Source organism: Anas acuta, chromosome 1 (assembly GCF_963932015.1).
Source record: "Anas acuta chromosome 1, bAnaAcu1.1, whole genome shotgun sequence".
Lineage (NCBI taxonomy): Eukaryota > Metazoa > Chordata > Aves > Anseriformes > Anatidae > Anas > Anas acuta.
Window position 1 is genome coordinate 78,332,141 of NC_088979.1, and position 12,696 is coordinate 78,344,836.

The 12,696-nt window shown below is 38.5% G+C and overlaps 1 protein-coding gene across 1 annotated transcript in view; it reads left to right on the top strand.

Moving 5' to 3' along the window:
• The first annotated feature begins 6,722 nt into the window (after positions 1 to 6,722).
• The window catches only part of BMX (BMX non-receptor tyrosine kinase), a 30,607-nt gene continuing 24,633 nt past the window's right edge, over positions 6,723 to 12,696 (top strand). The window contains exons 1-4 of the mRNA XM_068683599.1: positions 6,723 to 6,852; positions 7,590 to 7,736; positions 8,757 to 8,861; positions 11,017 to 11,098. Of these exons, the coding sequence (XP_068539700.1) occupies positions 7,599 to 7,736; positions 8,757 to 8,861; positions 11,017 to 11,098 (325 nt within the window). The 5' untranslated portion in view covers positions 6,723 to 6,852; positions 7,590 to 7,598. The remainder of the gene's footprint in view (positions 6,853 to 7,589; positions 7,737 to 8,756; positions 8,862 to 11,016; positions 11,099 to 12,696) is intronic.

The window sequence follows — 12,696 nt, forward strand, 5'->3', positions numbered from 1 at the left end:
TAATCCCTACTTGACTTGGTATTATTCTTGGTAGTGCACAGTTTCATTCTTTGATTTTGGTGCAGAACCAGTGCTGGTGGCTACACATGTATATGGGCCTACCATAAACACCTTATTTAAGAACTATGTAGAACAAACAATGCCAAGCTATTTGCTTAAGTCTTCAGCTACTGAAATAAAGCATACATGTGAAAATAATCACTTCTGACTGAAGATAAAACTAACTTTCAAGCATGTGGTAAAAAAAAGTGAGGAAGAGGTGAACCACCACCATTGCCTAAAAAAGACTTACAAAATACCTTTTTTTAAATCTCACAGTCATTTGGAACCTGACTGACACTTTTTGATTGCTTGGCAAAAATAAACTATAATCTGTATTATTTTATACTTGATACGTTTATTACAAATGTATAAAATTTACATTTTTAGTGTTATTTGTCTAGGTAAGTGATCACTACTAAGCCTCAGCTATCTACAGACATGTTGTTGGGCTAACAAACTATCCTCTTTGCATATACTAACTCCATGCGTACTTACAGAGCAAGCTCACCTAAACAATAAAGTAGCATTCATACTAATCTACTAGAGGACTTTCTTTAAGGGACACAATGCTAGCAAAGGTTCTGTAAACCGCGTCTTGCCCTCAGCTACAGCTTTATGCCAATCGTGCTCTGAAATCTGCAAAGCACCTGTGCACACACTGGTGTGTGTGACCAGTGCACAAGGTTTATGAGAACTTTGCACCTATTCCTGCGAGATGTACTGTTTGCATAATATGAGCAACAATCAAAACCAGACACAGAATACCCCAGTTTGAAAGGGACCTTCAGGAGGTCCTACTCAAAGTATAGTTCAAGTATGACATCTGCATCATAATATGAACAATTAAAAACACTATTTGTCATCCTATGGAATAATATTGGGTAAAGAAGATGTACCCTTGATGATCAGGAATTACTGAAGCAAACTGGTCACACAAGAGTCCATGGGTCCTGATGGGCTGCACCCATGAGTGCCGAGGGAGCTAGCTGATGTCATTTGAGAGGCTACTCTCAAAAAATTGATCAGTGATGGTGACTGGGAGAAGCACCCAACAACTGAAGGAAAGCAAATGTCACTCCTATCTTCAAGAGGGACAGGAAGAAGGACCCAGGGAACTACAGGCCAAAAAACCTTGCCTTGAGTACTCTGCAGTACTGGATCTAGTACAAGAGAGAGATGGACATACTGGAGAGTCCAGCAAAGGGCTGTGAAAATGATGAAGGGTCTGTAGCAGCTTTCCTATGAAAAGAGGAGGAGAGAGCTGGGACTGTTCAACCTGGAGAAGAGGATTCTCAGGGGGGATCTCATCTATGTCTATAGACACCTGAAGAGAAGGTGCAGGATGAAGGCAGGCTGTCCTGGTTTCATCTGGGATAGAGTTAATTTTCTTCCTAGTAACTGGTATGGTGCTGTGTTTTGGATTTTGGATGAGAATAATGCTGATAACACACTGACATTTTATTTGTTTCAGAGAAGCACTTATACAGAGCCAAGGACTTTTCAGCTCCTCACGCTGCCCTGCCAGTGAGGAGGATGAGGCTGCCCCAGGAGCTGGGGGGGACACAGCCAGGACAGCTGGCCCAATTTGATCAAAGAGGTATCCCATACCACATGGTGTCATGCTGAACAATAAAACTGGGGGGAAGTTGGCCGGGGGGGCAGCAGCTCCCGAGGGTCTGGCTGTGCATCAGTCAGTGGGTGCTGAGCAGTTGCATTTTGCATCACTTGTTTTGTGTATTCCTTTATCATAATTATTACCATTATTTTCCATTCCTTTTCTGCCCTACTAAGCTGTCTTTTTCTCAGCCCATGAGTTATACCTTTTTTTTTTTTCCTGATTTTCTCCCTCATCCCACTGGTGGTGGGAGGGACGGAGCGAATGGCTGTGTGGTGCTTAGCTGCCTGCCAGGTGAAACCACAACACAGGCTCCTTTCAGTGCTGCCCAGTGCCAGGACAAGAGACAGTGGGCACAAACAGGCCCACAGGAGGTTCCCTCTAAGCACCAGGCATCACTTCTGTGCTGTGTGGGTGAGGAGCCCTGGCACAGGCTGCCCAGAGAGGCTGTGGGGTCTCCTCATGGGAGATCTCCAAAAGCCACCAGGAGATGGTCCTGGGCAGCCTGCTCTGGGTGTCCCTGCTTGGGCAGGGCTTGGAGCAGGTGAGCCCAGAGAGCCCTGCCAGCCTCAGCCACACTGTGAATCTGTGAATATATTATATTTAATACAAGTCACCTGTTAGGTTATAAACAAATAACCTAACATATAAACAAATAACCTAAATAAATGAAATGCATATGTTTAAATATACATCTGTGATAATATTATAAGGGACTTGAGGCTGTAGCCCACTAATATCCCTTTTAATAATGGACAATTGTGACATACCTCACCAAAAGTAGCTTTGTTTGTATATCCTGCATACAAATTGTTCTGATCCTCAGTAATTTTCAACTACGCAGCAAAAGTATTCAGGGAACAAGAGGTCTCATGGTTAGGGCAGATATGTTTGCTATATGTAGTGAAATTAGACTGCTGCATAACATACGAAAAGTAAATATAATATTGGAAATATTTTACATGTCCTGTAACGTGAGGAAAAATACAAAAGACCAAACAGTTCGCTTTCACTGAAAAGTGAATAATACATGAAGGATAATAAAACCACCATATTAAATTAAATTTTAAAATTAAAGGACAGGAAAGCTTAAGACTTGGGGCTATTTTCCATATGCACTTCAGTTGTCTCCTTCACCAGTTTTCATTACACCAGGATAAGGAAACAGCTCCATCCCTTACCCTAAATATGACTTGCTAAAATGAGTGCCTAGAGGATGTATCTTAAATATCTATATTTAAATAGCATCATGTGTTAATTGAATTCTCTTCTGTTTTTATGTTTACATTCTTATCTTAATAAAACTAAATTGCTTGTCTCACTACAGACAGCTTTTTATTCACTGTTTGTGTTAGACTCACCTTAATCATAAGTTGTCAACACCAAGGTAGTGTTTTTCAACCAGTTTAATTAACTAAAATGTATTCCAAGTGTGGTGGATTAGAAAAAGTTCAGTTTATCGAAATATGCAAATATAAGAACTTGATGTTTCCCTAGCAAAGCTGACACAATTCATAACTAACTAGAGATGATTGTTTTTGTATGTCTTCCCAGCTCTTTAAAGTTTTAGAATTAGTAGTTTTAGTCCTTTACGTCTACTTTATTTGGAAGAAGGGAATAAATTTTATATTATTCCAAGCCCTTGGTTGTGTACTTGCTCGCTTTGAATGAACAGCTTACTGAGCTGCAGTAGTTAACTTGAAATGAAGGAAAGGACTCCCTCTGAACCTGCAGGACGGAACACCTGCAAAAGGTCCAGTATTTCTATGAAGTGGAGTCATGCTTTTCCACCTTTTGTGTAGTAAACCTGCAAAACCTGCTGCCCCATGGTGGGGATGAGGAGCGGCTGCACAAGAAGAGCTCATCATGTGCAGACACCAGGTTCCTTAGTGACCCAGCACCCCGTGCAGTGGCTGTTCTTGTTCACAGAATCACAGACTCACAGCAAGGCTGAGGCTGGCAGGGCCCTCTGGGATCACCTGCTCCAAGCCCTGCCCAAGCAGGGACACCCAGAGCTGGCTGCATGTCCAGGAGGCTCTTGGAGATCTCCCATGAGGAGACCCCACAGCCTCTCTGGGCAGCCTGTGCCAGTTTTCTGTCTTATTCTGTCAGAGAAGATTGGAAACCAGAACCTGGGAAAAACACAGAATTACTTGACTATTAAGCTTTTAAGTAAGTCTGCTTACTTCATCCAGGGAAAAGGACACATTTCTACTTGGCTGGGAGTCAGGAACTCCACTTTGCCATCATTTCTGAGCCAGGAACCACACTTCCAACATGCCTGTTTCCCCAGCCAACGTAGCTTAGCCATTTTTTTCTCCAAACTTGTCCTGTCACAATTGCTATTCCTTTGCCTCTTAGTTTTCCAGCTGTTCACTCATCTCTTCTGAAGTTAAAGAATACCAAGAGGGAAAAAGCAGCAGCAATGGATGAGCCTGAGTATTCTGTGGCTTGCATACTGCATTAAAGCCTACCATTAGAAAATGCTTGTCAGTGACCACCACTTCCAAAACACTTCACCAGGAAAGGAAACAGAAAAAAAAATGCTAGAGGACATCACTCCAGTATATCCTGGCCCCTTTTGCTTGATCGTTGCTGAGTCCAGTTCTTACAACGTCTTATAATGTCTCAAGATAGCAGTCTTCTTTCTGAGAAAGTGTTGCTTCTAAGATTAAAAATACGTTGGTGGAAGAAACCTGTTATCTTTGTCACCATGTAAAGCACAGAAAAGGCAAGTGCCCTCATGTGCAAATGCAACTATCTTGAACTTAAACCACAAATTTCATCATGAAAACAAACAAACAAACAAACAAAAACAAAACAACAACAACAACAACAAAAAACACACACACAAGGATCCCCAAATCCATCTCTTCAAACCATAGAGAACAAAACTTTACATCTAATTCCATATAGCTTTTTATCTTCTTCCACAGTGAAATCAGATTTCACAGTTGGAGGATATGAGCTCATCCACCAAAGCAGGAGGATACCACACCTTGCAGCTCTCCAGGTAAGCAGATGTTTGTACACAGCACTGACCCCATTGGGCACTTTCTGCACTGCAGCATCCTCCTTCAGCATGACAGAGTGGTTAGTGCAAGTGAGTTCTAACTCAGCACAAAAGAGTCTGTTCACAGAGGAGGGGCAGCCTGGAAAAGGAAAAGGCAGCACAACATAAACAAATTTTATTTCTCCAGCCATACTCTTGTTTTAAAAAAAAAATATTGAATGTTTAATTTGGCATAATTTTAGCTATTGCAATTTGTCTTCTGTGAACATAAAGAAGAGCATTGTGCAGTGAATCTGGGCAGGAAGTTGTATAGCTGCCAAGACTTTCTGTTTAGAGCTTGAAATTGTTTTCTATTTCAAATTATAATGAGAAGTCAGAATCTGGAAATCTATATATATATTATTGTTGTTGTTGTTGTTGTTGTTGTTGTTATTATTATTATTATTATTTTAAATGAGCCAATGCACTCCAATAAGGAAATGCCTTCCATATACTGCAATGTAAGGCTGAATACACACTGTTATTGTTTAGACAAACCAAGGGAAATAATAACTTTTTCAGGTCTTACAGGTGTTTTGTTCAACATATACCTTTAAACTTTAATTGCATTCTTAGAACTATGTTATGGACTTGCTACAGGTCCACAGACAGCAAAGTGGAATTCATGGTATTGGATTACTAGGTGATCCATTGACTACGGGGACACATACAGAGCTACTGAATTCTTAAATTTAACAGGCTGTTATTTTCAGCTAATTACTACAGAAATAAGGTTGCTTTTTCCCATATCAACAAAACAAAAATATAACTATTGTAAATATTTTTGTTTAATGAATCTCTGTTTACTATTTATTTATTATATTTTATATATTTAATACATTATTTTTAACACTGCTTACAAATAAGTATAGCAAGGTACAGTTTACTGAACATAAACTTCTAATATTTAAACCAAATTACATATGATAAATCCTTTTGCTTCTTCTCATTTGTTGGTGTGCAGATATGAGACAGCTTTTTCAAAACCAGAGGTAGTTTTGTTAGTGTTTCATAGCAATATAAGTACTTAGGGTTTTTTTCTAAGCCACAGCAAGTCACTCCATGTGGCTACAGTTACCCTGTATAGTTTCAGGTGATAATCTTGGGGCTTTCAGTGGTCATAGTGTTAGAGCCAACCTGGATTGGACTTGCCTTACATAAGCAATGTTATCAGTCCTCATCGTTCAGGAAATTGTTCAGATTAATTCAAGCAGCAATTACCTAACAAATGTTGTAAAGACCACACAACAGCAATTCCAGAAAAGATAATCTGAAAATAGAGCTTTAGAAGAAAGTAGCTGAAATTGCATTTCACTGTTTTGTGGCCTCCAGTATCCTGTGGCTCCCTATGACTTCCATGAACTTCTGTGGGTCAGACTTGAATATTAGATATTTCCCAGCACAAGGAAACACGACCAATGTTTCCCAGCATAAGGAAAGATGACCAACATAGTGTTACAAAAAGCAGGAGTTATTACTACCCCACAGTAGGAATTACAAGATTTTTAAGTCTTCTATCAAACCTAATATTTTCATTGCAAAGAGCTTGTCTAAGCTATGTTGAACTAACTTCTAACTTTGAACTATTTAGTCTTTCAGTCAGGATAAGTGCCTACACTTTAACACTGACAAAAACCCTAAAGTGGGGTAGATGTTCTCCTCCCTCTCCCCTACATCAGAGCAGACATTTCTATCAGATCTTTTCAATAGAAAGATTTCAGCCCCAACTCCTCCTTTATCTACCCCAGCTCATATCTCCTTCCGATGTCACACATCATGACAAGATTGTCATTAAACTGACCTACCAGTAGCACTAACATGCATTAGCCCATCCAAAAGGGAGTTGATGAAGGTGTTTCTAGTCCTCCTCCCCACAGGGGGGTAGCCAGATATACAGAGCAATGTCTAGTGAAGCTCCCCTTTTCCTCCTCAGAACACTCCTGCTAGATACATGTTGCTTTCTGGGCTCAGTTAGGATTCACTGGAAATATCATGTGGGTGTGATGAATATCATGCAAATATTCTCTTTCTGCTGGTCTCTCTGTGGTGAACGGGAACATAGCAAAGTGCGTAGCTTAGCAGAACACTTTCCTTTTGAGCTCCAGAACACACAGGGCAAAGGACATTCTCTCTTTACATCTGGGTAAGATAAGCTGAATCCATACTAAACTTGTAGAAATATTGTGGACCTCATTCTTCTTAGCATTTGCTACTGTATGATTATCAGGGCTAAGAGAAAAATACATTGATATATGTATTTATATGTGGTGCAAGAACATTTTTACTTTTTGATCTTCTATACATGTCATTGTTCCATAAATGTGTATTTGTTTCAGTTGAAAGAAAAATGGGAAATTTCCAGTTCAGGGAACACACTTGTTACCACTAGGTCTGTTTTTCTAGTCTAAACTCTAAAATAGAGTTTTCTATTTTGTTGTTGTTGTTGTTCTCTTTGTTGCTGTAATGATTTCCGTATTATGCTGCAGATGTAATACATTTGTGCATAAATTAGACTGTGCTCTTTGCCAGAAAGTGTGCATGGCTTTAAAAGAAGAGATACTCAGACAGTAAAGTCACAGAGGTGTCTTGTTTAGAACTACAGTAGATCTGTATCTTAATTTTCCTGTAATGTAAACTTTTTCCCTGAATGAATAAGTTAATCAACCTCATTTGCTCATGCAATATTAAATGCACACTTTGTAACCATGTATTTCATAAAATTAAAAGAAAAAAAATAAATAAAATAAAATAAAAAAGAGCCATGAAATTTCAAAACATACAGAAGACAATGACTCAATATATTCGTGATTACAGTTTTTATAGTTGGTGTTGTTATGTTTGTTAACGATAATAATAAAAGTTATTGTGGTATTCTTTTAGGGAAACAAAATGGAGAATACAACAATTCTAGAAGAACTTCTTCTGAAGAAGTCACAACAGAAGAAAAAAATATCACCAGTTAATTATAAGAAAAGGTTGTTTGTTCTGACAAAAGCAAGCCTTTCATATTATGAATATGACAAAGAGGTAAAAACTCATTTTCTAAAGTTAACTGTTCTGAGATATTCTGGTACCACCTCATTCTTCTGGTTTTCTTCTGTGAAACTTGATGAGATGTTATGAATTAGAACAACAGGTGTACTTTGTTTTGAGTAGATAAAAAAATTACGGAGTATCAAATTTTATTTTCATTTTGGGAAAGCACTTAGCCGTAGGCTTAATAGTGTCTCTGTTCACAACATCTCTTACAGTTATGCTTGCCATTGAGCATCTGTTTGTGTCCTTCCAAAGACAACAAAACTTAAGCAAGTAATTAACAGTGGCATATGTTTACACATTGTCTTGAATAGGGATGTTTTCCTTGTTCAGGCCTCCCTCTGAACTGACGTAAATAACTGGCTTCAGAAATTACTTGTATGAGGCATAATTAGTTCACAATCTTATTCTTCAACTGCACAAAGCAGATGGCTAAGCCATCATTTTCTAAAGACTGACTGTGCGTCACACAAGGGTAGCTTTTCACTCAGAAGATCTCCTATTGGGAATGCAAATATAGGTCCCAGGCAACTTATTTCAAAGTTTTTGCTCCTTTGGACCCCTCCTGTGAGTTACATTCCATTAGGACCCTGCGTGGAAGCTCAGTGTGAACAAGCTCCACCTCAATATGAATGCTGCAGATGGGCTTCTGTTTTGCACTTAAGGTGTTGTTGTTTTTTCCCCTCTTAATTCCTCCTTCTTCTTTTCCTCCTCTCCCCGCCTACAGCTGCATCAGATGTTTTCTCAGATATAGGGCTGTGTCCTGTAGCTCTTGCAACTGACTTAAAAAGACATTTGATGGATAAATTGGATGTGGATAGGGCACTGGGGAGGGTTGTTGTTTTTTAATACCTTTCTTTTAAACTTTAACACAAAGCAATGGCTTATCAAACTTGAAACATGAAATTGTGCAGAATAGTCAAACTGGAATAGTCCATACTGTGTTAACAACAATCTGCTGTGTTTTTTTTTTGTTTGTTTGTTTGTTTGTTTGTTTGTTTTATCTCTTAGAAAAGAGGAAGAAAAAAGGGGTCTATAGAGATTGAGAAAATCCGATGTGTTGAGACAGTGAATCTTGAGGAATTAACACCCGTTGCAAGACAATATCCTTTTCAGGTTAGTCACAAAATCTGTTAATGCACATTTCATCAGTAATTCTAGAATTACACTGATCATTCCTGTCTCAAGTGCTGATACCTGCTATTGCTAAGTGTTACAGATATTTGCAAAAAGTAGAAAATCAGTCCCTATAACTGATGTTGTGACTTTGCTAAAATGTTTTTACCTGACTGGGATAAAATTTATATCAAGTTTTGATTCCTTTATGTTTAAATTTCTATCAGATATTTGCTTTAATAGGGTCTGAAATATATAGATTAGTATGCTTATGTGATTATCACTTTTTAAACGCAGAATTAAACACTTAAAAATTCTTATTTAAATTCTCAGTATCTCTTTCCACTTTTTTTTTTTTTTTTTTTTTTTTTTTCCTCAATACCAAGTTCAGAATTTGACCCCAGATTGCCCGATTACCATTCAAATGTGCCACAGTCAGGGAAACCAAGGCTATGCATACAGCTGCACAATGCACAACACATGTTCAGGAATTAAATGGGATGAAAGAAACATAACTTCAAATTTTCTGCCTTTCATCTTTTTCAGTTCCCCAGCTCAGGTTCCTCCCTGAGCCTCCATCAATCCCAATTCTATGAGCAGTGGGGCATGCAGGTCATAGATCCCCCTTGGAATGCTACCTCCAAACAGCACGGGCTGCTCAAGGAAGTGACTAACAGCTGCTGAACAGCGTGTTAATCCATGACCCTGTAATAACTGCCATGGCCGAGGGCAACCTTATGAGAAATGTTTAGTATTTCACCACCTGACTAATCCTAGGTGTCATTCCTGTCTTTCTTTCCCTTCTCCCTCCCCAGCTTTGTGGCATTGAATGGCATGTTTATGTTAAATAGTTGTGTTTATCTCAGGAGTTCATAACTCAGTTAAGTGGAAAAAAAGAATGTTTGCTGCAGTCCCATGAAGGGGGACTGTGTTCTGGGAAACAGTACCTCTAAAAAGGGCTTTAGGATAATGATAGCTGATTCCCATCAATTCCAGTGTGATGCTATGGCCAAAGGAGCTAATGGCATCCTTGGACATGGAAGCAGGCACACATTCAGTAAAATCAGGAAGGCTGTGTTTGTTTTGACACTACTGTGATCAGCAGGAGAATATTGCCTCTAGTTCTGGTGGCTATAATTCAAGAAAGATGTTGTAAACTGAAGAGAGGTCAGAGGAGAGACTTGAGAGTACCTAATAGATTGGATAACATGCCTTAAAGAGAAAAGCTCTCAGAGCTCCACCATTTGACTAAATAAAGAGATGGGAAGCAGATTGATCAGTCACGTATGCATACCAGTGGGAGTACACATTTAATAACAAGGGCTCTTCAGTGTAACAAACAAGGCAATAAAGTGATACTTGAAATTCATTGCAGATGACTGAAAAGCAATGTACACAAGGGAAACGAAACCCTGACTTAACACACACACAGAGTCAGCCCAGTATTAAGCATGATCCAAAAAGCAAAGCAGATGTTAGTAATTATTAGGTAGGCATCAAATGAAGCTTGCAGAAGATTGGTTGAAAACAAGAAAAAGAAGCTTGTTCACAATGTTTAATTTAGCTAAGCCGTAGGACTACTGACTGCAGGATGTTGTAGATACTAGTTTCTTGCTTTAAAAGGCAGCTGAACTAATTTGCAGAAAAATATCTATCCAAGGTGATGAGGTAAGAATGCATCACCTTTGGATCAGGATTGCCTGGTCACAGTACAGCTCCCCTGAGCTTACACTCTGCCTCAATATTTGTTACTGAACACTGTTGGAGATGTGTTGTGGCCTGCATAACAACAGAAAAAAGCTGGAAGATGCATCTGGAAAAAAATGGAATGGAAAGGATGAGTTTACGTGTGGTCTATAAGGTCTTTTGTACCCAGAAGACAGTTATATCTAGAAATATTTTATGCTGTCCTTTGTTTCTGCAACTGTTCTTTCAGACACAAACCACCATGGTTAAGGTACTATATGCAAGGCTTGTTATAGGCATCTTATATAAGATGGCAGTGCTTACAGGTGACCTTGGCAAAACATTACTAAATTATAGGAGTTTGATGTCAGTAGGTCTGCAAAGCCTATTTTTTTCTAATTCCCAAGCTTTGGTATGAAACTTTTAGGCAGCACATTCTCACCATGCTGTCTGTCTCAACCTCTTCCAGATTGTGTACAAAGGTGGCCTACTTTATGTCTATGCAGATAATGAAGAGAGACGGAAGCAGTGGCTTGCAGCTTTGCATAAAGGTAACACTAGACCTTTGTCTTTCAATGTATTCAAATAACTTGAGGGGGGATAGGAAAATGCTCCTGCTCCCTCGTTTTGTGCCATTCTTTGTCACTTGCTTTTAGTCTCACTCATACTTCATCTCTGACTGGTTGAAATGAATTAGAAAATGTAAAGGATGAAAAATGCAGTGAAAAATAAACCAAAATAAAACTTATTTTTCATAAGCATTTTCTAATCTTGGTTAATTTGTTCAGCCTTTACCAATGCAAGTTAATAGAGAACAATAATTTATGGTTCAGCTAGTGTAGCACTTACCTTCAAAAAGCTACTTTGGTAACCGATACTGCTAGCTTTTGTCCCTATTTCCCCCTCTCTCTCTCTCCACCCCCACCCCCACCCACCCCCCCCTTTTTCTTTTTCCAATGAATTTTCTGTTGTTTTTTTTTTTCCAATGAAGCAAATTCATAGATATGTAAATACTGAATTTTAGGCAGAAAAACTATTCTTCAGTGGAGGAAAAAAAACTCACATTGAATAGGGCAACTCTCACACATGCTGGTCATTGTGGAAACAGTAGACAATCTATAGTTGGCTGTGAATAAATATCCTCTGCAATTTTACTTCTAAACCTGTGTATGAGATACCTCTCTGTTTGTGACTGTTTTCACATACAGAGTAAGAGTATGTCAATTACTTTAGCAGGGTTATGGAGAATGTTGACCAGGAGCAGAATAGGAAAGATTAACTACATTGGATCTTTTAGAAAGAAAGATATAGTTATGAAATCATTAAGGAAAGATTTGGTATACTGCAAAATGACATTCGTGAATAAAAAGATTGCATTAATGGTATAGTTTGTAATGGTAATCAGGTAAACAATAGCGCAAATATTCTAGCTGCCTACAAGCCTCTTAAAAAGTGTATAAAAGTACTGGTCGCCAAGGGGTGCACTGATCCTTTTGGCAGTCTCTTGCATGTTCAGGAGTCTTGGGCTTATAATGGGTCATCTCAGAAGGTCTGAAAGCCTGTTCTGAAGGAGTCAGCTTTTAAAGTCTCATACTACGCATCCTACATTTCTTTTAGTTACTTTGTGAATCCAAAAGTGCTATTATGGTTTGCAGAACTAATATATCACTAGCACAGTAATAGTACTGGGACCACTCAAAGCAGTGCTTTGAGTACAAAATGTGTCTGTGATAGTGTTCCTCTTTGCTATGCTTAAATAACAAATTTATTCTAGTAGACAAACATTAGTTTGGATTTTCCATATGAGGTATTAGGTATCTGTTCTGATATTGAGTATGCATTATTATCATTTTCTTGCAATATATAGTTCTAGGAAAATATTCAGCATATTTTGATATATAAAAATATTTTCTTTCAATTAGTTTCACTATTGCTTGTGAAATCTTTATAACATACATGATTTTAAATCATAACTGTTAGATTCCACTTCTTCGTTTCTTGATTGATAGGACTGTACTGTGTCATTCTTGACACACAGTTTTCTTTCTCAAGAAAGAGGTAACTGTTGGGTATGGAATTCAGACTTGGTTTGTACAGAGAAATAAAATATAGCAAAATGTTACCAAGATATTTGTCTAGAGCTAGGAGT